The following is a 26,872-nucleotide window of genomic DNA, read 5'->3' as shown; positions in this document are numbered from 1 at the left end:
ATATGATCCTGTCAATCGATGCAGAAAAGGCCTTTGACAAAATCCAGCACCCTTTCTTAATAAAAACCCTTGAGAAAGTCGGGATAGAAGGAACATACTTAAAGATCATAAAAGCCATTTATGAAAAGCCCACAGCTAACATCATCCTCAATGGGGAAAAACTGAGAGCTTTTTCCCTGAGATCAGGAACACGACAGGGATGTCCACTCTCACCGCTGTTGTTTAACATAGTGCTGGAAGTTCTAGCATCAGCAATCAGACAACAAAAGGAAATCAAAGGCATCAAAATTGGCAAAGATGAAGTCAAGCTTTCGCTTTTTGCAGATGACATGATATTATACATGGAAAATCCGATAGACGCCACCAAAAGTCTGCTAGAATTGATACATGAATTCAGCAAAGTCGCAGGATACAAAATCAATGTACAGAAATCAGTTGCATTCTTATACACTAACAATGAAGCAACAGAAAGACAAATAAAGAAACTGATCCCATTCACAATTGCACCAAGAAGCACAAAATACCTAGGAATAAATCTAACCAAAGATGTAAAGGATCTGTATGCTGAAAACTATAGAAAGCTTATGAAGGAAATTGAAGAAGATTTAAAGAAATGGAAAGACATTCCCTGCTCATGGATTGGAAAAATAAATATTGTCAAAATGTCAATACTACCCAAAGCTATCTACACATTCAATGCAATCCCAATCAAAATTGCACCAGCATTCTTCTCGAAACTAGAACAAGCAATCCTAAAATTCATATGGAACCACAAAAGGCCCCGAATAGCCAAAGGAATTTTGAAGAAGAAGACCAAAGCAGGAGGCATCACAATCCCAGACTTTAGCCTCTACTTACAAAGCTGTCATCATCAAGACAGCATGGTATTGGCACAAAAACAGACACATAGACCAATGGAATAGAATAGAAACCCCAGAACTAGACCCACAAATGTATGGCCAACTCATCTTTGACAAAGCAGGAAAGAACATCCAATGGAAAAAAGACAGCCTCTTTAACAAATGGTGCTGGGAGAACTGGACAGCAACATGCAGAAGGTTGAAACTAGACCACTTTCTCACACCATTCACAAAAATAAACTCAAAATGGATAAAGGACCTGAATGCGAGACAGGAAACCATCAAAACCTTAGAGGAGAAAGCAGGAAAAGACCTCTCTGACCTCAGCCGTAGCAATCTCTTACTTGACACATCCCCAAATGCAAGGGAATTAAAAGCAAAAGTGAATTACTGGGACCTTATGAAGATAAAAAGCTTCTGCACAGCAAAGGAAACAACCAACAAAACTAAAAGGCAACCAACAGAATGGGAAAAGATATTTGCAAATGACATATCGGACAAAGGGCTAGTATCCAAAATCTATAAAGAGCTCACCGAACTCCACACCCGAAAAACAAATAACCCAGGGAAGAAATGGGCAGAAAACATGAATAGACACTTCTCTCAAGAAGACATCCTGATGGCCAACAGGCACATGAAAAGATGTTCAGCGTCGCTCCTTATCAGGGAAATACAAATCAAAACCACACTCAGGTATCACCTCACGCCAGTCAGAGTGGCCAAAATGAACAAATCAGGAGACTATAGATGCTGGCGAGGATGTGGAGAAACGGGAACCCTCTTGCACTGTTGGTGGGAATGCAAATTGTTGCAGCCACTCTGGAAAACAGTGTGAAGAAAATTAAAAATAGACCTACCCTATGACCCAGCAATAGCACTGCTAGGAATTTACCCAAGGGATACAGGAGTACTGATGCATAGGGGCACTTGTACCCCAATGTTTATAGCAACACTCTCAACAATAGCCAAACTGTGGAAAGAGCCTAAATGTCCATCAAGTGATGAATGGATAAAGAATTGTGGTTTATATGCACAATGGAGTACTACATGGCAATGAGAAAGAACGAAATATGGCCCTTTGTGGCAACGTGGATGGAACTGGAGAGTGTGATGGTAAGTGAAATAAGCCATACAGAGAAAGACAGATACCATATGGTTTCACTCTTATGTGGATCCTGAGAAACTTAACAGGAACCCATGGGGGAGGGGGAGGGAAAAATAAAAAAAAAAAAAAAGAGGTTAGAGTGGGAGAGAGCCAAAGCATAAGAGACTGTTAAAAACTGAGAACAAACTGAGGGTTGATGGGGGGTGGGAGGGAGGAGAGCGTGGGTGATGGGTATTGAGGAGGGCACCTTTTGGGATGAGCACTGGGTGTTGTATGGAAACCAATTTGACAATAAATTTCATATATTAAAAAAATAAATAAATAAAATAAACCCACCACTTACCAATCAAAAAAAAAAAAACAAAAACAAAACAAAAAGGTACTAACAAAACATCTTCCTTTGTATTCCCGACCAAAATAAAAGGACATTTTTTTTTTAATTTTTTTTTTTTTTTCAACGTTTATTTATTTTGGGGACAGAGAGAGACAGAGCATGAACGGGGGAGGGGCAGAGAGAGGGAGACACAGAATCGGAAACAGGCTCCAGGCTCTGAGCCATCAGCCCAGAGCCCGACGCGGGGCTCGAACTCACGGACCGCGAGATCGTGACCTGGCTGAAGTCGGACGCCCAACCGACTGCGCCACCCAGGCGCCCCAAAATAAAACGACATTTTAAATAACAGTTCACACAAATTCTTTAAAAGTGTCCTTGCTATAAATTTAAACTGCTTGTAATAAAATGGCAGACATCTGTTTCAGTGTCAATTCATACCTCACATGATAAGAAACTTTGGAATATATCATGTTGAGTATAAACAAAACACTGTTTTAGCTGCTGTTTCGTTTAGGTAAACAAAGGCTTGACCTTTTTCTTGATGAAAGAAGGGTTGGATCGAATGGCAATGTAAGAAAAACTTTTCTTAAAATTATGGTGAACTAATAGGAAAAAAAATTGTAGATATAGGTATGAAACTCTTCAAAATGTGTAGAAAGCTTTCAAAGGGCAAGTATAAGAACATTTATGTCTTAATCACCTAAAATGTGCCAAGCACTTAATCAGTATGCACATTTTCTTTTCTACACACCACAATAATAATGATTATGATGATGGAGTGGGTCTTCCTACTTCTTGGTCACCCTAAGACATTGGAGTAAAATGATGATCCGTGGTTCTCTCTGTCCAGAATGCCCCTCGCCAAGATCTTCATCACTGGTCCTTCTCATCTTTCACTTGGCACTTTTTGCCACTCTCAGATCTTTTCTGACTACCAAAATACCCAATCCCACTGTCATCCTAAATCCTCACTACCTCACTACCCATACTCTCTAAACTAACATGGTCCATTTTCTTTCAATGAAGCCTTTATACTGAGTTATAATAGACTGCTGTTTACTTACTTTTCTGCTACGACCACTACAAGTTAACCCCTCACCTTGTACACTCAGTATCTAAGTGCTTGGTATGTACTCAGTATACAAGGACCAATTTATTAAGGTCAAAACATTTACACTAATCTCACTGAGAAGATCTCAAAAGTACCAAGTCTCTATACAGTTGACCCTTGAACAGAGCAAGGGTTACGGGCTCTGATGGCCATGCACTCCAAAACCCACAAATATCCTTTGAATCCTCAAAAACGAAATAAAAAAAAAAAAAAAGCTCCTACTGAATTTCCTACTTTAAAAGCAATTACACTTAAAAATCAAAAAGTATATATACATTCAAAAACCAGAACATTAAAGCAGAAGCCCTTGTATATGCTCTCTAGATCTAATCTACCATTTCGGCCTCATTTGGCCATTGACTGTAAACAGAGCATGGAAGGTCAGGGTTAGTATAACGGAATGCTGACCTTACCAACAATATACACAGTCGATTAATGCATGTTTTCTCTGTTATATGTATTACATACTGTATTCTAACACTATAAACTAAAGAAAAGGTTACAAAGAAAATCGTAAGGAAGGGGTGCTGGGTGGCACTGTCAGTTAAGGGTCAGGCTCTTGACTTTGGTTCAGGTCATGATCTATACTTCTGGGTTCAAGCCCCATGATAGGTTCAGCGCTGGCAGTGTGGAGCCTGATGAAGATTGTCTCTTTGCCCCCACTTCCTCTACTCACGTGCTCTGTCCTCTCTCTCTCTCTCTCTCTCTCTCAATATAAATAATTTAAAAAAACAAGAAGAAAAAGAAAATGATAAGGAAGAAAAAATACATTTACAGGATGGTGCTGTATTTATTGAAAAAAATCTGTGTGTAAGTGGACTCCCACAGTCCAAACCCATCTTGTTCGAAGGTCAACTATATACCTATATGATGTCTCTACTAAGAGATTACTGGAACATAACATAGCCCCAAATTAGAAAATCCAAAACCCATTCTAACTTTCCCATTCTTTTCTGGACACTATGGCCATTTTATTGGCCTTCAGACATCTTCACATTTAAAACAAGTATTCTTGGGGGGGGGCCTGGGTGACTTAGTCGATTAGGCGCCCAACTTTGGCTCAGCTCATGTTCTCACATTTCATGAGTTTGAGTCCTGCATTGGGCTCTTTGCTCTCAGTGCTTCGGATCTTCTGTCCCCCCACCCCCTCTCAACAATAAACAAACATTCACCAAAAAAAGTATCCTCAACATTTAGTAAGTCACTAAAAGCCACTGTGATCATTTTGTCTTCTATTTCCATAGCACCCTTTACAGGTTACAAAACGTTGCCACATTTGTTCATTACACATAACCAAGAGGTGGGTATTAGTGCCATTTTTAGGAGCTAGGTCATTGACATTCAAGCAAGTTTTTCCAAGATCCCACAGCTAGGAAGTGACAGAACCAAGATGCTAGCATGTCTTTTGATTTCAAATACAGTGCTTGTAGCATTATGCAGCAGTTGCCTGGGCCTAAGAGATCAGGACCTTTTTACCTCCTTCCCTAGTTGTCACCTTAGAATAGGTCATCATTACTTTATTACTACAAGTATGACTGTGATGTTATTTTAATTCTCCAAAATGGGTTTTACTTATTGAAGCACCACTAAACCAAACTGTGGTCATCATAATCCCAAGGCTCCTTGTAGATCTACTTGACAATCCTAATATATTATTATCAAGTCCCAGGCATTATCTTTTGAAGGTTCGAGTTGTAAAACACCATCATCCAAGCTCTTTCTGGATGTCAGTAGGAGGTTGACACATCCGTATACACCACAGGATCATACACTTGGCCATAGATTGACCTAGAGTAATTCTTTAGTGTTTCACATAACTTAACTCCAAAACCCAAACTCATTCCCTCCAAGCCTTCGTTTTCTGCACTAATACTACACAACTTTCATTACGTCTGCAAATTAGCAGAACTCTACTATGCTGTATGCTCATAATTAACACATAATTATTTTATCACATATAGGAAAACATAGAAGGAAATCGTTTCTGTGGGCAAATGCAGAGATGAGAGAGTAAAGTTAAAGCATCTCTTGGATGTTTTAACATCACTCCATGCTTATATTTAAAAATAAGACGACAGTACCTCAGGAAGAGAAGGTGATTCTACATCTTCCTCTTCTCCTAATTCTAATGCTGACATCATATCTATAGAATACGGTCACAGATAAATTAATGAAAACATGTGTTACTATAAATTTTAAACACAGACACAAGTCTATCTCCATTCATGACTATTTCAATAAAATAAAAGCAATAACAGAAAAGGTGTTCAGGGGGTTCAAGATTCTCCGGAATTAAAAGGGGGTAGTACTTGGGATACTTATAAAGAAAGATAGCAACAGAAGAATATCTTCACGAAAAAAAGGATAATATATTTGGATCTACATACTTTCAGATTTTTCTCATACTAGCATTTAATCATAGGAAAACAACTCACAGAGATTCACTAGCTTACCACTTCTGTAATTTTTATGCACTCCACCAGCAGAAGTCAAACTGTCATTAACTGTTTGTTCTGGTGGCACATTTTCAATAATACCAACACCATCTTGCTTTGCTTCCATTGCTGACTTTGCTGTTCCTTCCTAGAAAAACAGAACAAAACAAAAACCCAACTTCAGAAAAATATCACATTAATTCATTTGGTCACGCACGCACCCACTCAGAAAGACAAGCACATACTGTATGTGTCAAGTCATAGCCACGATCCGGGGCAGAGATGGAAATATAAATAAAAGACAGAGTCTGTTCTATATGCTAGTAGTGGTAGAGATGCATGAAAACAGGTAAGGACAGAAAAATACCATCCACTAGTTCTGCAAGGGAAGTGAATCACGTACAATGAACGCACAAAGGAGAAAACACTTACATTCGAGAAGCTCAGAAAATGCTGGGAAGATAGGGCTGTATCTTAAAAGACAGACAAAGTGCACGGGGAGGGTGTGAAGGGCATTCTAGAATGAGCAAAAGGATCAAGTATGAAATAATATAGTAAGTGACAACACCTATGCAATATGGCAAAACTGGAACACAGTTATTGGGAATGGGATAGATAGAGAGATATTACTGGAACATCAGGACGAAACCAAAAAAAAAAAAAAAAAAAAGGAAAGAAAAAAGAGCAGTGTTATGCTAGAACATGAATTTTCTCCTTCAGGTAATGGGGATCCATTGAATAAGCAGAGGAGTGACATCGTGACAAGTATATTTTAGAAAGGTCACTCTGACAGCAATGTAGGATGAACGTAAAGGAAGCCAAACCAGAAGAGTACTGCAAAATTATAGGTGAGCGAGTGAATTACAGGAATAACATATGAAAACTGGTCAGCAGGTACAAAATATCGAATGTGGTGAGTGACTGGATGCGGTCATTTCAGGGGAGTTTGGAGTCCAGGACTTTTCCTGTTTCAAGGCTGCTATTTATTAGGCTAGGGAACACAAATGACAGAACAGATTACAAAGAGTCAGGAAAGAGGAAAGGGTAAGGGTCAGAAACAATGTCTTGAAACTAGGGCATATTAAATTTAAAGTATCCAGGGGACTTACGAAGAAAATGTTAGGGCCGCCTGAATGCCTCATTCAGTTAGCACCTGACTCTTGATTTTGGCTCCGGTCATGATCTCACAGTTCATGGGTTCAAGCCCCCCGTCTGGTTCTGCGCTGACAGTGCAGGGTCTGCTTGGGATTTTCTCTCTCACCCTCTGTCTCTCTACCCCGCCCACGTGTGCTCTCTCTGTCTCTCCAATTAGTAAATGAATAAACCTTAAAAAAAGAAAAAGACAGAAAATTCAGATCAATGAAGTTCAAGTAAGAAAAGCCCATTGTAAATATATATAAAACATATTAAACTGATATAATAATGCAAACCTACACAGAACTGTGAAATTGTGAAAAGGAAAGTAAAAGGAGGTGGGAGGAGTAAAGATGGCAGAGGAGGGGAATCAGAATTTCCCTTGTCCCTCAAACACAGCAGTACTGAGGTCACAACACTTGGAATACCAGCAATACAGGCTGCAGAGGGACAGGAAAATCTCCACAGGTGCAAAGAGACAGCTTGGCGGGACAGAAGGGTGTGTATGCGAATTGGGAGAAATAAAATGGGCAGCACAGGCATGGAGTGGGGGAAGCCCTTTGGTGGAGAAAGGAAAGGAAGAGAGAGAGAGGCTGTGGGAAGTGTATTTGGATATGAGAAAACCTGTCTGGACCGCAGACCAAGGAGATGTCCAGAAAGCCAGCTTCTACTTTGCAAAACAGCCTTAGAGGCTAAAAAACACAATTTTCAAGGTTGTCAGATTTTCTCTAAACCAGAGTTGCCACCTCCCACACCTGGTGGGGACGGAGCCACCCCTAGGCTTGGTAGCAATCTCAGGGCTACACTGGGAGAGAACACTTTGAGTATGGTGGAAAGAGGAGGTATTGCCCTCCCCAAGGGAAAAACACCCTGCAGGCATGAACCAGAGGCCCTCTGTCCACTGCGCAGAGTGGCGCTACTCCAGAACCAGGTCCAAGCAAAGCAGGATCCTACAGGGTTTTGAATCACAGCTTAGTGCTCTGGGAGCACAGGAGACCGTGCAGCAGAGGCAAGCTGGACCCCCAGGCTATTCTGTGAGGACAGTGAGTTTTGAGACACCTCATGTGGGCAGGAGAGATTGGGGTGTCGCCATTTCTCTCCCCATGACCAACATCGTGGGGCTTCAGGGAATGGACAGTGAGCCTCAGTGCAGCCAGGCCCATTACACCAAACCCTGGCTCTCTCTGCCTGGTAACTGCTTCTCTATGGGAGTGAGACTGACACTGATGGGACCAGACAACCCCTCCCCTAGACCAGCACAGCCACCAGTCCCAGGCACCAATAGACAACTCTCCTCTGGTTTTGTATCTTAGTTTGTTTGTTTGTTTGTTTTCATTTGAATTATTATTCATTTTTTCTTTTCTTTTTTAATGTTTATTTCTTTCTTTTGAGAGAGAGAGAGAGAGAGTGATCAAGCAGGAGAGGTGCAGAGAGAGGGAGACAGAGAGAATCCGAGCAGGATCCATGCTCTCACTGCAGAGCCTGATGGGGGTTTCGAACCCACCAACAGTGACAATATGACCTGACAAAATTCAAGAGTCGGACACTTCACCAACTGAGCCACCCAGGAGCCTATCTTTTCTTTCCTTTTCTTTCCCTTTCTTCTCTTTTCCCTTTTTTCTCTTTCTACTCTCCTCTTTCCTCTTCTCCCTTTGGAATCAGCCTAGTAGTCTGGAGTTGACTTTGGGTCAAAGCTATATATATATATATTTTATTTTTTTCATTTGTTCTTCTGTTCTGGTTCTTTGTTTGTTTGATTGGGCATTTTCTCTATACTTTTCCAGATCTCCTTCTTCATTTTCCTCCCTTTCTTTCTGGATTAAGCCCTATAGCTCCTTTGAGTCACTGCCTGGTCTTTTTTTCCACTCCTGTCATTTCTGTCTTTGTTTGGGCTAAGGATTCTTCACCACCCTCTTCTCCTTTTTTCCAGGATTACTTCAACAAACAAAGCACACCTGGTGGAAGGCCCAAACCACCATTCCAAGTAGTGAGAAAAGCAGCCAAAGAAGTACCAAAAGAGTGCACACAACACAATCCAAAAACATTTGTTCAACTGCCAGGCCCTGGACAGTGTAGGACCCCTTTTTAATATAGTAGTACTCGCAGGTGTGGGACAGAGAACAAGCTATTAAAACACATAAAGGGCTGGAATCTAGCCACAATGACAAATTAGAAGAATTCTCCTCAAAAAAAATTCCAGGAAGAAAGGCCAGCCAGAGAAGTGCTCAAAAGAGACAGAAACAATATATCTGATCACGTTTTTGGAATAACACTCATAAGACGCATAGCTGGGCTTGAAACCAAGCACAGAAGACAGCAGACAATCTACTGCTTCAGAGATCAAGCGCCTAACGACTCGTCATGATGAATGCTGAAAATGAAATGTTGTAAACGAGTTACAAAATAAACTGGATGCAGTAACATCAAGGATGGGAGAAGCAGAAGAGAAAATCGGTGAAATAGAAGATACAATTGTGGACAAAGATGAAGCAGAGAAAGGAAAGAAAGGAAATTACTAGACTACGAGGCAGGTACCAGAGACCTAAGTGATTCGGTGAGATGAAATAATAGCCACATCATAGGAGTCCCAGAAGAAGAAGAGTGAGAGAAAGGGGCAGAAGGTTTATTTGAACAACTTATAGCTGAGAACTTCCCTCATCTGGGGAAAGAAACAGGCATCCAAGTCCTGGCGGCACAGAGAATTATTCCCTTCAAAATCAACAAAACCAGGTCAACACCACGACATGTCAAAGCGAAACTGGAAAAATACAAAGATAAAGAGAGAATTCTGACAGCAGCTAGGGACAAATGGGTCTTAATCTACAAGGGAAGACACATAAGGGTAGCAGCAGACCTGTCCCATGAAACTTGGCAGGGCAGAAGGGAGGGGTAGGAAATGGTCAGTGTGCTGAATGGCAACATATGCAGCCAAGAATCCTTTCCCCAGCAAGGCTGTCATTTAGAATAGAAAGAGAGAGAAAGGCTTTCCCAGACAAACAAAACCTAATAGAGTCATGACCACTAAACCAGCCCTGCAGGAGATCCTAAGGGGCCACTCTGTGAGTGGAAAGCAGCAGAGACTACAAAGGACCAGAGGCCTCACCAAAAGCACGAAACCTTCAGATAACACAATGACACTAAATCCGTATCTTTCACTAATCACTCTGAATGCGAATGCACTCAATGCCCCAATCAAAAGACACAGGGAATCAGAATGGATAAAACACAAAACAAAACCAAAGAACAAGATCCATCTATATGCTGTCAACAAGACACTGATTTTAGACCCCAGGACACCTCCAGATTCAAAGTGAAGGTAATGGGAGCCACCTATCATGCTACTAGAAGTCAAAAGAAAGCTGGAGTCGCCATACTTCCACCAGACAGACTAGATTTTAAACCAAAGACTGTAGTAACAGATTCAGAAGGGCATTATATCATAATTAAGGGGTCTGTCCATCAAGAGGAGCTAACAATTGCAAATGTTTATGTCCCCAAAGTGAAAGGCCCACATATATGAATTGATTAATCACAAACATGAATAAATGTATACATACAAATACCATGATTGTAGACGACTATAAGACTCCACGCATTGCAATAGGCAGATCATCAAGCAGAAAATCAGTAAGGAAACAGAGATCCAATGTGTCATTGGACCAGATGTATTCAGATATACATACATATATATTGGCCTTTATAATACATTTATATACATAGATATCGATACAGATGTATTGAGATCTTCTCATTTAACAGCAGTAGAATGCACATTCTTCTTAAGTGCACATCGAACATTCTCCAATATAAATGACATCCTGGGTCACAAAACAGCCCTCCACAAATATAAAAGGACTGAGATCATACCATGCATATTTTCAGATCACAACGCTCAGACACTTGGAATCAACCACAAGCACAAAACTTGGAAAGCCTCCAAATGCATGGAGGTTACAGAGCTTCCTACTCAAGAAAGAATGGGTCCACCAAGTGATTAAGGAAGAAATTAAAAACCATATGGAAGCAAATGAAAATGAAAACACGCAATCCAAACCCTCTGGGATGCAGCAAAGGCAGTCCTTAGAGGAAAATACATTGCAATCCAGGCCTATCTCCAGAAGCAAGGATGGTCCCAAATACAGAAACTAACTTCACTCCTAAACAAACTAGAAACACAGCAGCAAAGAAAGCCCAACGTCAGCAGAAGAGAAACAATAAAGAGTAGAGCAGAAATAAATCCTATAGAATCCAAAAACAAGGTTGCACACAGCAATGAACCTAAGAGATGTGTTTTTTTTAAATAAACAAAACTGATAACCCCCTAGCCACACTTCTCAAAAAGATGAAAGGGAGGCCCAAACAGATAAAATCACAAATGAAAGAGGAGAGATCACAACCAACACCACAGAAATACAACAAGAAATCCGAGGATACGATGAAAAAGTATATGCCAACAACCTGGACAACCTGGAAGACATGGACAAATTCCTAGACACCCACACACTACCAAAAGCCAAACGGGAAGAAATAGAAAACTTGAACAGACCCATAACCCGTGAAGACATTCAATCAGTTATTAAAAATCTCCCAACAAATAAGAGCCCTGGGCAGGATGGCTTCCCAGGGGAATTCTACCAGACATTTAAAGCAGAGATAACCCTTCTTCTTCTCAAGCTGTTCCCAAAAGATAGAAATGGAAGGAAAGCTTCTGGACTCATTCTGTGAAACCAGCATTACGTTGATTTCCAAAGCAGACAGAGACCCCACGAAAAAGGAGAATGACAGGGCAATGTCCTGATGAACACGGATGCAAACCTTCTCAACAAGATACTAGCAAATGTAATGCAATGGTATATTAAGAGAATGATTCGCCAGGATCAAGTGCGATTCATTCCTGGGCGGCAGGGCTGGTTCAATATTCACAAATCAATCAACATGACACGTCCCATGAACAGAAGAAAGGATAAGAACCATATGATTCTGTCAATAGATGCAGAAAAAGCATTTGACAAAATACAGCACCCTTTCTTAATACAACCCTCAAGAAAATTAGATAGAAGGAATAGACCTTCAAACCATAAAAGCCACATATGAACGGCCCACTGCTAATAGCCTCCTCCATGGAGAAACACTGAGAGCTTTTCCCCTGAGATCAGGAACATGAAGGGATTTCTACTCTCACCACTGTTGTTTAACATAATGGAAGTCCTAGCCTCAGACATCACACAACAAAATGAAATAAAAGGCATCCAAGTTGGCAAAGAAGAGGTCAAACTTTCACAGTTTGCAGATGACACGATACTCTATGTGGACATCCTGAAAGCCTCCACCAAAAAACTGCTAGAACATTCAGCAAATCTGCAGCATAAAAAAATCAATGCAACCAAATCGGTTGCATGTCTATACACCAATCATGAAGCATTAGAAAGAGATATCAAGGAATCGATCCCACTTACCACTGCACCAAACCATAAAATACCTAGCATTAAACCTAACCAAAGAGGTAAAAGATCTGTATGCTGAACACTATAGACAACTTATGAAAGAAACTGAAGAAGACACAAAGAACCCGGAAAATATTCCATGCTCATGGGTTGCAAGAACAAACATTGTTAAAACGTCAATACTACCCAAAGCAATCTGTACATTCAATGCAATCCCAATCAAAATAACAGCAGCATTCTTCACAGAACTAGAACAAACAATCCTAAACTTTGGAGAGAACCACAGAACACCCAGAAGAACCAAAGTAAGGTTGAAAAAGAAAACCAGAGTGGGGGAGGCATCACAATCCCGGACTTTAGCCTGTACTACAAAGCTGGACTCCTCAAACGCACGGTATTAGCTCCAAACAAGCACAGAGGCCAATGGAATAGAATAGAGAACCCAGAAATGGGCCCACAGATGTGTGGCCAACTAAGCTCCAACAAAGCAGGAAAGAGTAGCCAATGCAAAAAAGACAGTCTCTTTAGCTAATGGTGCTGGGAGAACTGGACAGCCACATGCACAAGAGTGAAACTGGACCACTTTCTTACACCTTACACAAACATAAACTCCAATGCATGATAAAGCTAACCGTGAGACAGGAAACCATCAAAATCCTAGAGGAGAAAACAGGCAACAACCTCTCTGACCTCGGCTGCAGCAATTACTTACTTGACATGTCTCCAAAGGCAAGGGAAATAAAAGCAGAAGTGAACTTTTGGGACCTCATCAAGATACAAAGCTGCCACACAGCAAAGGCAACAATCAACAAACCTTAAAGGCAACCGACGGAATGGGAGAAGATATGTATTCGCAAATGGCATATCACATGAAGGGTTAGGATAAAAAAGTCTATAAAGAACTTGCCAAACTCAACACCCGAAAACCAAGTAAGCGAAGAGAGGGGCAGAGGACGTGAATAGACACTTTTCCAAAGGAGACATCCAGATGGCCAACGGACACACGCAAAGATGCTCAACATCACGCGTCATCCAGGAAATACAAATCAAACCCCACTGGGATACCACCTCAATCGGTCAGAGTGTGGTGGTGAAATTCACAACTCTGGAAATAACAGACGTTGGCGAGGATGTGGCGAAATGGGAACCCTCTTGCACTGTTGGTGGCAATGAAAACTGGTGCGGCCGCTCTGGAAAACAGTGTGGAGGTTCCTCAAAAAATTAAAAATAGAATTACCCTACAACCCAGCAACAGCACTATTAGGCATTTATCCAAAGGATACAGGAGTGCTGATTTGTAGGGCCACATGTACCCCAGAGTTGATAGCAGTTCTATCAACAATCGCCAAATTATGGAAAGAGCCCAAATGTCCATCAACTGATGAATGGCTAAAGAAGAGGTGGTTTCTATATACAATGGAATAATACGACTCAGCCATGAAAAAGAATGGAATCTTGCCATTGGCAACACTGTGGAAGCAACTGGAAGGTATGATGCGAAGCGAAATAAGTCAGTCAAGAGAAAGATATCCTATGTTTTCACTCATAGGTGGAATTTGAAAACTTCACACAAGACCATAGGGGAAGGGAAAGAAAAAATAGTTACAAATACCTAGAGGGAGGCAAACCATATGACGCTCTTAAAAGACAGAGAACAAGCTGAGGGTTGATGGGGGTGGGGAGTTAATGGGGTGGAAAAAAGGGATGGTGGGCATTGAGGAGGGCGTATGTTGGAAGGAGCCCTGGGGTTATCCGGAAGTGATGAATCATGGGAATCTACTCCCGAAGCCAAGACTACACTGTACACACTATATATTCCCTAACTGGACACTAAAATGTAAACTAATAAAAATAAAGAATAAATAAAGAATAATAATGAAAACAGGGGAGGGGCGCCTGGGTGGCTCAGTCAGTTAAGTCTCCGACTTTGGCTCACGTCATGAGCTCCTGGTTCATGAGTTCGAGCCCCGCATCAGGCTCTCTGCTGTTGGCACAGAGCCTGCTTTGGATCCTCTGTCCCCCTCTCCCTACCCCTCCCCTTCTCCCTCACGTTTTCTCTCTCAAAAATAAACAAACACTAAAAATATTTTTAAAGAGTAAAAATAATACAATCACAAAAGCAGGGGAAAAAAACATGAGATTCAAGATTTCACGTCTATATTTCAACATTAGTTTTAAGGGTGCAAACTATACGTTTCTAATATACACAAATATTCATTTCTGTAATGAATGGCATTAAGAGTCATAAAAAGTTTTAACTGTGAAACACTAATTCAGGATTTTATAAGAATACTCCTTTTTAAAAATCAATCTTGGGACGCCTGGGTGGCTCAGTCAGTTGAGCGTCCAACTCTTAGTTTCAGCTCGAGTCATGATCCCAAGGCCATGGGATCAAGCCCTGCGTCACGTCCACATGAAGCATGGAGTCAGCTTGCGATTCATATGCTCCCTCACTCTCTCTCAAGAATCAACATTAAAAAAAAATAGTAAAACAAATAAAAAAATTAATCTTAAGGGACAAGATTTAAAATATAGAAGGGAAATACAGGATTACAGAATTTTGAGCCATTTTCCACTACTACCACGATGTCTAAGAAAAATATAAAAACCGATTTTAAACTTCATATACTTTTTTTATTCTATTGGGAACAGCATATGAAGAGCTCTAATTTCCTATCTACACCATATAGGAAGGTAGTTAAGGACCCGAGAAGGAATCTAGCATTAGCAACTAATATGATCATCCAATTTGAATATTTTCAAGTCTCCAAATACATGTGTCATTATCAAGCAGGACTGAACATTCCCAGGAGGAAAGAAGAAAGGGACTAAAAACAAAACAAAACAAAACAACAACAAAAAAAAAACAACTCACCAGTCTTTCTCAGTTTTAGACATGAAAGAATTTACATGCTAAATCGAACAACTATGAATACTAAAGTTTCCCCTGAATAATATAAAATGTATCTTGGGGTGCCCGAGGGACTCAGTCGGCTAAGCATCTGACTTTGGCTTAGGTCATGATTGCATGGTTCCTGAGCTTGAGCCCCACGTGTCAGGCTCTGTGCTGACAGCTCAGAGCCTGAAGCCTGCTTCAGATTCTGTGTCTCCCTCTCTCTCTCTGCCCTTCTCCCGCTCATGCTCCATCTCTCTCAAAAATAAATAAATATTGTTTGAAAAATGTATCGTCGGAAATCTTCAAAAAAGTAAAAATCATCTCCTACAAAGAATTTTGCATACTCTCTTGGCAACCTTTCCTGCCTTATGATTGTCATGACAAAGAGTTCATATTAGACAAAAATTTATACATTTTGAGTTCATTCATTTGGTACGTGTGTATGTGTCTATTCTAGGCAGATACTGTTAAAAAAAAGAGTGGCACCTGGGTGGCTCAGCTGGTTAAGTGTCCAACTTGATTTTGGCTGAGGTTATTCAAGCTCTGTGTCAGCTTTGATACTGGCAGCACAGAGCCTGCTTAGGATTCTCTGTCTCTCTCTCTGTCTCTGCCTCTGTCTCTCTCTCTCTCTCTCTCTCTCAAAATAGATAAACAGTTGAACACTTTAAAAAAAGGTAAATCAGAATGCAGAAAACATATTTTATACATTTTTTCTTTCAGAGTGTGGCAGCTTAAGTGGCACCTGGGTGGCTGAGGCAGTTAAGCATCTTGATTTGGGCTCAGGCCGTCATCTCGCAAGCCGGTTTGTGAGTCTGAGCTATGCGTCGAGCTCTGTGCTGGCAATGAAGAGCCTGTTTGGGATTCTCTCTGTCTCTCCCCTCTTTCCCTGTCCCTACCCTGCTTGCTCTCTCTCTCAAAATAAATAAATAAGCTCAAAAACAAAAAACAAATTCAGTGTTGCAGCTTCAAATTTAGTTTTTCATTTCACGGATAAAGAACCTTATTTACATCACCAGAAATTTTATTGAATGAAAAGAATAAATGTTTCTTTCCTCTCTTTCTACTCAAAAAGACCTAAAATATACCAAGATTATACCACACAGTAAGTAACCTTAGAAACCCCAAGAAAGACAATAGCCAAAAATTGAAAATTCGCCATCGATCTGGTATGGCCTAAAACAGATTTCACTTTGCATTCCTTAGAAACACAGGTTTTGCTAAACTAAATACAGGATATCACCTTTATTAAACTGAAACATAAGGGCAAAAGTTTCTTCCAGTTCTTCACAGAAATCAGCTGTAAGTCATTCAGAGGAATCTAAGCGTTTTTTTTGTTTGTTTGTTTTTTTATTACCTGGCTTTTTTTTTCTTAATTTGCACTTAAAATATTTTCTCCCACCTTTTATAATTTAAAGAACATCTGCTCTGCCTTAATCCCACTATTGCTGCTGTGATTTGATGATACTTTCTCTCAACTCTTCATACTTTTAAGTTCATCTCGCCCCTCTAAAATGAATTCTTCCCCTTCACCCCCCTCCTCATCTTCATATGCCTCTAGCTATTCTTTCCAGCTGCCTTCTCCTTCTTTGCTTCCATAAAGGCATCCCCGAGAATTGTCTACTCCCACCAAACTTTATAAATTTAAATCCTGTACCTTCCTCTCTGTGGTCATTACACTGATTTCTGTTACGATCTTGAGGACTTCCATTTCTTCCTAAGATCCTTTTCATCATTATAAGGAGCAAGAGGATGGTATGGGGTGGGGGGAGCATACAACAAAACAACTGACCTTTGCAAGACCAAGGACAGCTAACGTCTTGAGAGAAGGTTTCAGAAGAGATTTCGATAATGGTAAAACAGGAAGAGGATCGCCATAAACTCTGGCTGGTGGTTTGGAAAGAGTTTCAGCCATATCTTTATTTTCAGAATCAGGACTGTTGTCCAGATAAGGTTCCACCTTCTGGTTTCACAGTGCCACGTTTTGCTCTCACTTAGTAGAAAACAAAGTAAAGAGGACATGAAAATACCTGTAACTTCAAATTGGTGAATAACACAAGAATGGACAAGAAGTAGTGAATAATACAAGTCTCCCAATAACTTACTGTTTTTCATGAATTGTCAAGAAGAATGCAGTAGCTTTGCTACGCGTGGTTTCGGGACATTCTAGAAAAGGATTAACAGCTTTAAGGATTACGAGAATCCAATTCAATAAAATCATTGTAATATTCACCATTACCAAATGCGCACCCTTACACAAGGAACACAGGCTTTGGAATCTTTCAAATGTAGATTCAAATCTCAGTTATGCCGTTTACTATTTATTACCAGTCTCCGTTTTCTCATGTGGTGAGCAACACAAGAGATCTCGTAGGTGGTCTCAAAATGTTAGTTGACATACCTGTAACTGATTAATATCGGGTAAATACTTTACCAAAGTAACCTCAGATAAACGTTGAACCCTAGGTAATTGAAAGCATGTTGAAAAAACTAACACTAAAAAATTTAAATATGTTATCTTGTGAAATGTTTGCATGATTTATACTGGCATGAACTATCTCTTGTAAGAGAAAATGTACAGACTTACTCTTCAGTTGTATCTTATGTAGGTAAGTTGGAATTGCAAACAGTTTAAGTTGCTTCTGTTTCTCAAAAAACTAAAGTCAAATATGACTGTTTAAATGTAGCTCCTTCTGGGACGCCTGGGTGGCTCAGTCAGTTACGTGACCAACTTTTGATTTCAGCTCAGGTCATGAACTCACGGTTAGTGGGGTTCAAGGCACACATCGGGCTCTGTGCTGACAGCGCGGAACCTGCTTGAGATTCCCTCCTTCCCTCTCTGTCTGCCCCTCCCTACGAGCACTTGCTCGTTCTCTCTGTCTCTCCCTCCCTTTCCAAGAGAAATACAAACATTACAAAAACATTTAGCTCAGCTCCTTACAACAAAGAGGAAAAAAGAATAAGAAACCTTGTGGGGCAATGAGTCATGGATGAAAACCACACACAGACAGCAGCATTCCATAACCAATATGTTGACAATGGAGTTGACAGAAAGTGATGTACTAAAAGAACAGACACTAAAGAAATGGTTTCTGCAAGGAAACATTAGGGTAGGGGTAAACGATTAAAAAAGAGCATGGTGGGGGGAACACGTAGGTGGCTCAGTCAGTTCAGCGTCAAACTTCAGCTCATGAGTCATGATCTCACAGTTTGTGGGTTTGAGCCCCACATTGAGCTCTGTGTTGACAGCTCGGAGCCTGGAGCCTGCTTTGGATTCTGTGTCTGCCTCTGCCTCTGTCCCTACCCTGCTTGCACTCTGTCTCTCTCTCGCTCCAAAATAAATAAACTTTGAAAACATCAAAAATACCTTAAAAAGCATGGGGGGAGAAGAAGAAAAAAGGAAAAAAAAAAAATAAGACATGACCAATCAATCAAGCATGAGCTTAAGACAAGGAAGAAAAGGAAAAATGTGAGCAAAATGAGGTAAGTGGAAACAACATACACTTTTTAAAGGTACATAAGTAGGATTGGGCATATACTATGAACAATAGTCTCTTTTAAACCTTTTAAAGATACATATAAAATCTATATGTAAAACAGAGGCTTCGATTCACAGTATATCCCTAATAATACTGACTTGTATCACTCTACAGTTATCTGGTTATAAATACTGTAATAAAGAATTTAATTTTTTTCACTATAAAGTAAATTGTTCACTTACTGGCATCTATCACTTCCTAAAAGCTATAAATTATTACTAGACTAACAAAAAAACAGAAAAAGAAAGGTTCCTAACACATCAACTTTCACTATGGAGAAAGAATTGGAATGAGAATTCTAGGAAGAAATGTGAATCTTCAAAGGATGTATGTAATGGGACACGGATGGGGTTAACAAAACAAAGGCTGAGGAGTTTTTCTCTGCATTTCTAAGCTCACAGTGGGAGGATACTAAAAACATACTGTAACCTTCTTTCTTATGTAACTCCTGATTTCCTCAATATAATTCATTTGCGTTGATACATATTAAACACTAAAATGGAATATAAACTGAAGCCTTACTTTTTAAATTCACATATTTAATTGTGATATATCATGCGTATTTCATTACTTTTCAAATTCCATTCTACGGAATTCCATTTCCCTACTCATTTATTCACATTCAAAAACTATGACATTGCTTCTTCCAAGCAAGACTTTATTCTAGGAGCTCCAGGAGTCAAACAAGTATGTTTCCTAACCTCCAGTACCTTATAATAATTTAGGGGCTTTGAAATGAATATTTAAATAAATATCAGATGTCTGAAACTTTAAATTTTAGAATCAGACACAAGGACTAGGAGGAGATAGTTTTAAAAGCTAGAATAGGAAAGATTTCTGAAATTAGAAATTTGACAACTTGGCTATGAAGAGCCTCTGCTCATAGAGCTACTCTTTTCAGCAAAATACGTATTCTTCAGGGAGATGCACAATTGTAACTTACTCTTCATGGAGTTATTTCAAAAATACAGGGAACACCTTTGTAAGGTAAATGTTGAGAAATAATGTAAACATCTAAGTTTCTACATTTTCTAATATTATTTCAGTCTAAATGTAGAACAAAGGATAGAGACAAAGGAAAATCCTGTGTCTCACCAAAATAAAACTTGCCCAGGGCCGGGGGCAACCTACAATAGATACTTGGATCCAATAAGATTTCATTTAGGCATGAGTATTATCAGTCATGTTAGTATCACAGTAAGAATCCTTATCCTTAACCAAATGTCATATTTCCTCCATTATGGGAAAGGTTTTCCCAATATAATTTCACGGTCATTATATGTTTTCCAGCCCATTCTTTTATCAGCCTCCACCTCTAGGATTTACCAAAGGAAAACAAAACAAAACAAAAAATTCAAGGCGTCATGTATCTGTAAACTGGTTTGTTCTTACTAACTTTCCATTACACACATAAAATGATGATACACAGGCTACTGTTAAATTTTCAGAGTAAATAAGGGAGGAAAGTGAGTTTCACAGGAGGGTACTTTACCTTGGTACCAAAATCGAAGTCTTGGCTAGCTGATGTAGGCCATGAATCATCAGGACCAGGTTTGTCAGAAAGCCTTTAGAGCAAAAATATACAACAAAAACATGTTCATTTATTGAAAAACAAAATTCCAAAAATTAAAGGAAAGGTCAGCTATCTGTTTCTTCAACGAAGTTTCTTGGTATAATTAAACGTTGGCCTCTTAAGTTTTATTTTAATTCCACTAATAGCAACATCCAGTGTTATATTAGTTTATGAATATAGTGATTCACCAACTCCATACTCACCCCGTGCTCATCATGACAAGGGCACTCATTCATCCCCATCACCACTTTCACCCCTCCCACCACTCACCTCCTCCCTGGGAACCATCTGTTTGTTCTCTGCCGTTAAGAGCCTATTTCTTGGTTTGTCTCTCCCTTTTTTTTTTTCTCCCTTTGCTCATTTGTTGTTTCTTAAGTGCTACATGAGTAAAACCATATGGTATTTGTCGTTCCCTGACTTTGCTTACCATACTACTGTTGGGCTTCAACCAGGTCGTTGCAAAAGACAAGGTTTCATTGTTTTATGGCTGAGTAACATTCCAGTGTGTGTGTGTGTGTGTGTGTGTGTGTATGGATATACATATACACACACACATACATACATACATATACGACTTCTTCGTTCACTCGTTTGTCAATGGACGCTGGTGCTGGCTATTGGAAATAATGCTGCAGTAAACACAGAGGTGGGTGTGTCCCATGGAATTTGTGTTTTTGTATTCTTTTGGGAAGTATCCAGGAGTGCAATTACTGGATCATAGGATAGTTCTGTTTTTAATTTTTTGAGGAACCTCCATACTGTTTTCTACAGGGGCCGCACCCATTTGCATTTCCACCAACAGTGCAAGAGGTTTCTTCTATCTCCACATCCTCGCAAACACTTGCTTCTTTTGTCTGGGAGTTTAGCCATTCTGACAGGTGTGAACGTGGTATCTCGTTGTAGTTTTCGGGAGCATCTTTTCATGTGTCTGTTGACCATCTGTATGTTGTCTGTGGAAAAATGTCTGGTTATATCTTCTGCTCATTTTTAAACTGGGCTTTTTTGGGGGGGGAGATGTTGACTTGTATCAATTTTTTATACATTGTGAATACTAACCCTTTATTGGCTTTGCAAAACATTTGCAAATATGTTCTCCCATCCCAGAGGTTCCTTTAGTTTTGACGGTTTCCTTCACTGTGCAAAAGCTTTGTAGTTTGATGTAGTCCCCATAGTTATTCTTGCTTTATTTCCCTTCGCTCAGGAAACATAACTAGCAAAATATTGCTACAGCCAAATACAGAGAATTGATGGCCTGTGCTCTCTTCAAGGATTTTTTATGGTTTCAGGTCTCACACTTAAGTCTTTAATTCATTTTGAGTTTATTTCTGTGTATGGTAAAGAAATTGGTCCAAGTTCATTCTTTGGTATGTGGCTTCTCCGGTTTTCCCAACCCCATTTGGTGAAGAGACTGCCTTTTCGCCACTGGACAGTCTTTCCTGTTTGTGGAATTAACTGCCCATACAGTTGCGGATTTCTTTCTGGGTTTTCGGTTCTATTCCATTGTGCTATGTGGCTATGTTTTACAACAGTACCCACCATAATGTGGGGATTACTACATCTTTGGAATAAAACTTGAAATCTGAGATTGCGCTACCTTCAGTTTTCCTCTTTTCCAATATTGCTTTGGACATTCAAGGTTTTTTGTGGTTCTCTATAACGGTTAGGATTGTTTGTCTAGCTCTGTGACAAATGCTGTTGGTATGTTGACAGGGATTACATTACATCTGTAGATTGCTTTGGGTAGTGTACACACTTTACAAATACGTATTCTTCCCATCTATGAGCATCGGATGTCTTTCTCTTTCCGTCACCTTCAATTTCTTCCATCAGTGTTTTACGGTTTCCAGAGTATAGTTCTTTCAAAATTTGGACCCTGTTTTAAAACAGCTTTCATTCGCTATTTTGCCTCCACCTCTCCTAACCCGTGAAATCTCCAGGAAAGACACAGTCTGAGTTTCCATAACCAAGTGTACAGGCAGGGAATTCTCTGAAATGGTTGAACATTAAATGTATAAAAGTTACCACAATGACTTCTCACCTCACATCTGTCAGAATGGCTCAGTTTCAACACACAGGAAACAACAAGGGTTGCTCAGGGTGTGGAGAAAAAACAACCCTTGTGCACTGGTCATGGGATGTAATTGGTATCGCCACAGCAAAAGCTCGTATGGAGGGGCCTCAACAAATTAAAAATACAAATACCATAGGATCCAGTAATTCCACTACTGGGTATTTATTTACCCAAGGGAAATGGAAATACTCCTTTGAAAAGATACATGCACCCCTATCTTTATTATAGCATTATTTTTTTTTTCAATGTTTATTTATTTTTGGGACAGAGAGAGACAGATCATGAATGGGGGAGGGGCAGAGAGAGAGGGAGACACAGAATCGGAAACAGGCTCCAGGCTCTGAGCCATCAGCCCAGAGCCTGACACGGGGCTCGAACTCACGGACTGTGAGATCGTGACCTGGCTGAAGTCGGACGCTCAACCGACTGCGCCACCCAGGCGCCCCTTATTATAGCATTATTGACAATAGACAAGATATGGAAGCAACCCAAGTGTCCACCAATACATGAACAGACCACACACACACAAACACATACACACACACACACACACACACACAATGGAAGATTTCGCAGCTATAAACCAGAATGAGATCTTGCCATCTGCAACATCATGGATATACATAGACGGTACGAGGCTAAGTGAAATAAGTCAGACAGAGAAACACAAATCCTATATGATTTCACTTCTATGTAGAATCTAAAAAAGGGAACAAATGAACAAACAGAGAAAAAGCAGAAACAGACCCATAAATGCAGAGAACTGACTGTTGCCAGAAGGGAGGGGAGGTGGGGTGATGGACAAAATGGGTGAAGGGGAAAGGGAAGTTCAGGGTTCCAGTCATAGAATGAATAAATCACAAAGCTCAAAGGTACACCATAGAGAATCTAGTCAGTGATATCATAATAGCATTATACATTAACAGATGGGAGCGACACTTATGGCGAGCATGGAGGAACATCCAGAGTTGTTGCATCACCTATTACATTGTGTGTCAGGTAGACCTCCATTTAAGTAAATATACCAAAGTGAAGGTTTCTATGTTATGAGTGGAAGTACTAACTGGAGATTAAAAGATTAAAAGTTCCCAAGGCCAACTTTGTTCCTACACTGGTCTTGCCTTATTGAGGTCCATAAGAACTAGCAAGACCTTCCAATCCTTCAGGGGCATTCAGCTACCCAAGGAGAGAGACTGCGATCAAAATGGTCCTGGTAGTTGTGCCTCTATTTCTCTATTCACTGCCTGAATATTTTCTTCCCTGTGAGCTCCCACTCCTCCATCACTCTTTGGCACGGTTCAGTGGCATTCTCCAACCTTTCAATCTTTAGCCTATGAAGGCACAAACTCCTACAACAAGGATGGGCTCAAATGACGGAGGGTAGGAGCCATGTCCTGCTCCTGGAGAACAAGCTAATTGGGAGTCTCAGTCATCCACACAGTCACCTCAACATAGGCATGTTATCACCTATCCAGATGAAGCTCCCTTACTGATTTGACAAGTCAGTCCTACCCCTGCCCAGCCCTACAGGTACATGGGAAGGGCATCACAGATTTAAGAACAGAGGTGTAATGAGGAGACAGCTTGCCTTGGGCCATACATCTCTGTAGTTCAGAATCTCCACATCCAACCCCCAATTCCTTGAGAGGATCTAAGCCATCCTCCCTAAGTGGGGGTGCAAGTAGATGATATTATATTTCTATTTGCTGTACACAGACTCTTCCCAGCAGCTCAAATGATTTTTAATCTCTCTCAACAGAAAATCTGAAGTATGCTCGCACCTTCAATGAAACCAACAGGCACAAAAGCAGAAACCTGGTGAGGACCCTCTTGAACTCTCTATTTGAATATGCCTTTCTAAGCAACTCCCATAATCCTGGGTCCTTCATTCCTGTCATTCACCTTTATCTCACTTGGCATAAACCCCCATATTCTGACATCTTTTCTAAAACTCTTATTCCTATCCAGCTCAGTGTTGTTCTTGAAACCTGGTCTCCTCTGCTAATTCGATTCTTACCCTCCTTCATTGTATTCATTAGACCCGCTCCCCAGCTTTCTATTATTAAAACATTTGCCTGCAAGGTGAAGACAAAAACAAAGAAAGGAAATAAAGAAAGAAAAGAACCCGAATTTAAATCTCATTTCGTTCACTTATCATGTCCAAATAGGTCACTTCAATCTCTTTTGAGTTTCAAATTCTCCATGTAAACAACCATTGGGCAAGGAGGTTAAACAAAGGTTGAAGTACCAGACGGTATTTTGATGAATTAATCTCTGAGGTTCCCTAAATCTTGAGATTTTAAGTGCTTTGATTTGGCCTCTGGAAATATGGAGAGTCCTTAGCCGGCAGAAGTGGAAAAACTAATGGAAAAAAAAGAAATACCAAGAAAACCAGAGAAGAAAGTAAAAAGGCAAAAACACAGTACAGAAAAGTCATGGGAAAAAACATCTCCAAAAAAAGAAAAAGCTTCCTAGAACAAGTCAAGGGTACTGGCCCAAAGGGAAACCAGACTGGGAACTTAGGCAACAGAGAATCATATAGTAATATCCTCCAAATAAAGGCTAAATTTAATTAACAAAACATGGTCTACAAGAGATATCCTTCCCTTACAGAAAACTCATTTGTCTCAAGAAGAGGGGATATCACCACATCTAAGGAGTTGCCTGACTAGATCTTGCTTATTATGTAAAAGCCGTGACACCATGGCCATAGCTGACATCCACCCTAAAATCTCTGATGGTAAAAACAAGGGACTAGTTACCACTGCACTAATTACTTTTGTTAGCACTAGTGGTCAAACATATAAGGGCAAATGCTTGGACTAATCTGGTTTCTTAAGAAAACCCTAAATTAGTGTTCCAACATCATTACCTTTGACATTCTGAGTTGATCTGCTCTAGGATCTGTGTCTTCATCTCAGTGCTGCTGAGGAACCAGAGAATGGATGTGGAAGCTACACAAGCTGATGGGCAAAACCCTCAGCTACTCATTAACTATGGAATCATGGGGCAAATAATCAACTGCCCTGAACCACAGTTGCCAAAGTAATAAAAAGTAGGCTACAATAACGCAGCTACTTTGCAAAGCTATGCAATGATTATATAACTTAACAGATGTTATGCATAGAATATAGTGTCTCATCCAGGGTAGAACACTCAACAACTGCTTTTGTTCTCTGTGTTCCTTTAGGAAACACATAATTTTCATTTCATACATTTCATTCCCTTTCATTTTCCATTTCATTTCATTTCATTCCTTTATACTTTGAGAATGAGTGCACACAGAAAGAGGGAAAGATATCCCTAGGAGGCTGTCAGTGCAAGACCCGACGCAGGGCTTGAACTCACAAACCTGAATTGAAATCAAGAGTCACACCCTTAACCGACTGAGCCACCCAGGTGCCCCAACAAACGTCATTTTTACAAATCCATAAAAATCCTACCTAGTTATAGAGTCTTCCTCAGCATTCTTATCTGCTCCTAAAGAAGAAAGCAAAATACAAGTTAAATTAACAATCGAAAAATACAGGAAATTACAAGTGTATGGCCAATGATTTGTTCAAAAGTATTCCTTTGGGACCACACCTGGAAACCACACTACACTGAATGGTAATTATACCATTGGTAGGCTTAAAGCACTAAGAAATCTTACTTTCTCCTCTATATTGACCAAAAGCAAGAATGGGTTTTATCAGAATTTGACACCTACAGGTGAACTGATGTTTACAATGACCATCACTGACCGACTCTATGACGCAGGAGGAAAATGGTATCGTTAGGTGAATGTTTATCCTAAGCTGACAATGTCAAAGTGAAACTAGCATGATTTTTCTGGACTTCCAATACTTGAGGAGTTAAAAGAGAGTATGTTTATTTTTGCTGTAACACAGCAGAACTTCCCCAGCCCTTCGGTACAGACTGTTCAGTTTTAGGACGAAACACCCCCTCACAAACTGTGCTCTATAGCTATTGTACTTTGCAGCATGGCCAAACCATAGCAAACAGACTCTACCTGGCCTTATTTCCAATGGGAAGTTAAGGAAGAAGGATTTGGCATTCCAGTTTGATAAAGTTCTAACCTCTTTTTTTTTTTTTTCAACGTTCATTCATTTTTGGGACAGAGAGAGACAGAGCATGAACGGGGGAGGTGCAGAGAGAGAGGGAGACACAGAATCGGAAACAGGCTCCAGGCTCCGAGCCATCAGCCCAGAGCCCGACGCGGGGCTCGAACTCACGGACCACGAGATCGTGACCTGACTGAAGTCGGACGCTTAACCGACTGTGCCACCCAGGCGCCCCAAGTTCTAACCTCTTGAGACTGTCTCCTTCCATTGCTAGAAGGTCTATCTAGACCCATCGCGCATCACAGAGGA

The 26,872-nt window shown here is 40.3% G+C and overlaps 1 protein-coding gene across 4 annotated transcripts in view; it reads right to left on the bottom strand.

Annotated features, from left to right (window-relative positions):
• The window catches only part of LOC123588119 (ankyrin repeat domain-containing protein 26-like), a 289,757-nt gene that overhangs the window by 250,949 nt on the left and 11,936 nt on the right, over nucleotides 1-26,872 (bottom strand). The window contains exons 2-6 of one of the 4 annotated variants that reach the window (XR_006707711.1): nucleotides 25,943-25,979; nucleotides 20,348-20,420; nucleotides 17,422-17,482; nucleotides 17,109-17,309; nucleotides 15,447-15,458 (exon numbers count right to left, since the gene is read on the bottom strand). Coding sequence is in view for 2 of the 4 variants with exons in the window: in XM_045458428.1 (XP_045314384.1) it covers nucleotides 5,492-5,553; nucleotides 5,864-5,993; nucleotides 20,348-20,420; nucleotides 25,372-25,415 (309 nt within the window). In the remaining 2 variants the exon portion in view is untranslated. Of the gene's footprint in view, nucleotides 1-5,491; nucleotides 5,554-5,863; nucleotides 5,994-15,446; nucleotides 15,459-17,108; nucleotides 17,310-17,421; nucleotides 17,483-20,347; nucleotides 20,421-25,371; nucleotides 25,599-25,942; nucleotides 25,980-26,872 lie in introns of those variants that run through there. The other 3 variants (XR_006707710.1, XM_045458428.1, XM_045458429.1) reach the window with 3 other exon arrangements.

Source organism: Leopardus geoffroyi, chromosome D3, assembly GCF_018350155.1.
Source record: "Leopardus geoffroyi isolate Oge1 chromosome D3, O.geoffroyi_Oge1_pat1.0, whole genome shotgun sequence".
NCBI lineage: Eukaryota > Metazoa > Chordata > Mammalia > Carnivora > Felidae > Leopardus > Leopardus geoffroyi.
This window is presented reverse-complemented; position numbering and strand designations above follow the sequence as displayed.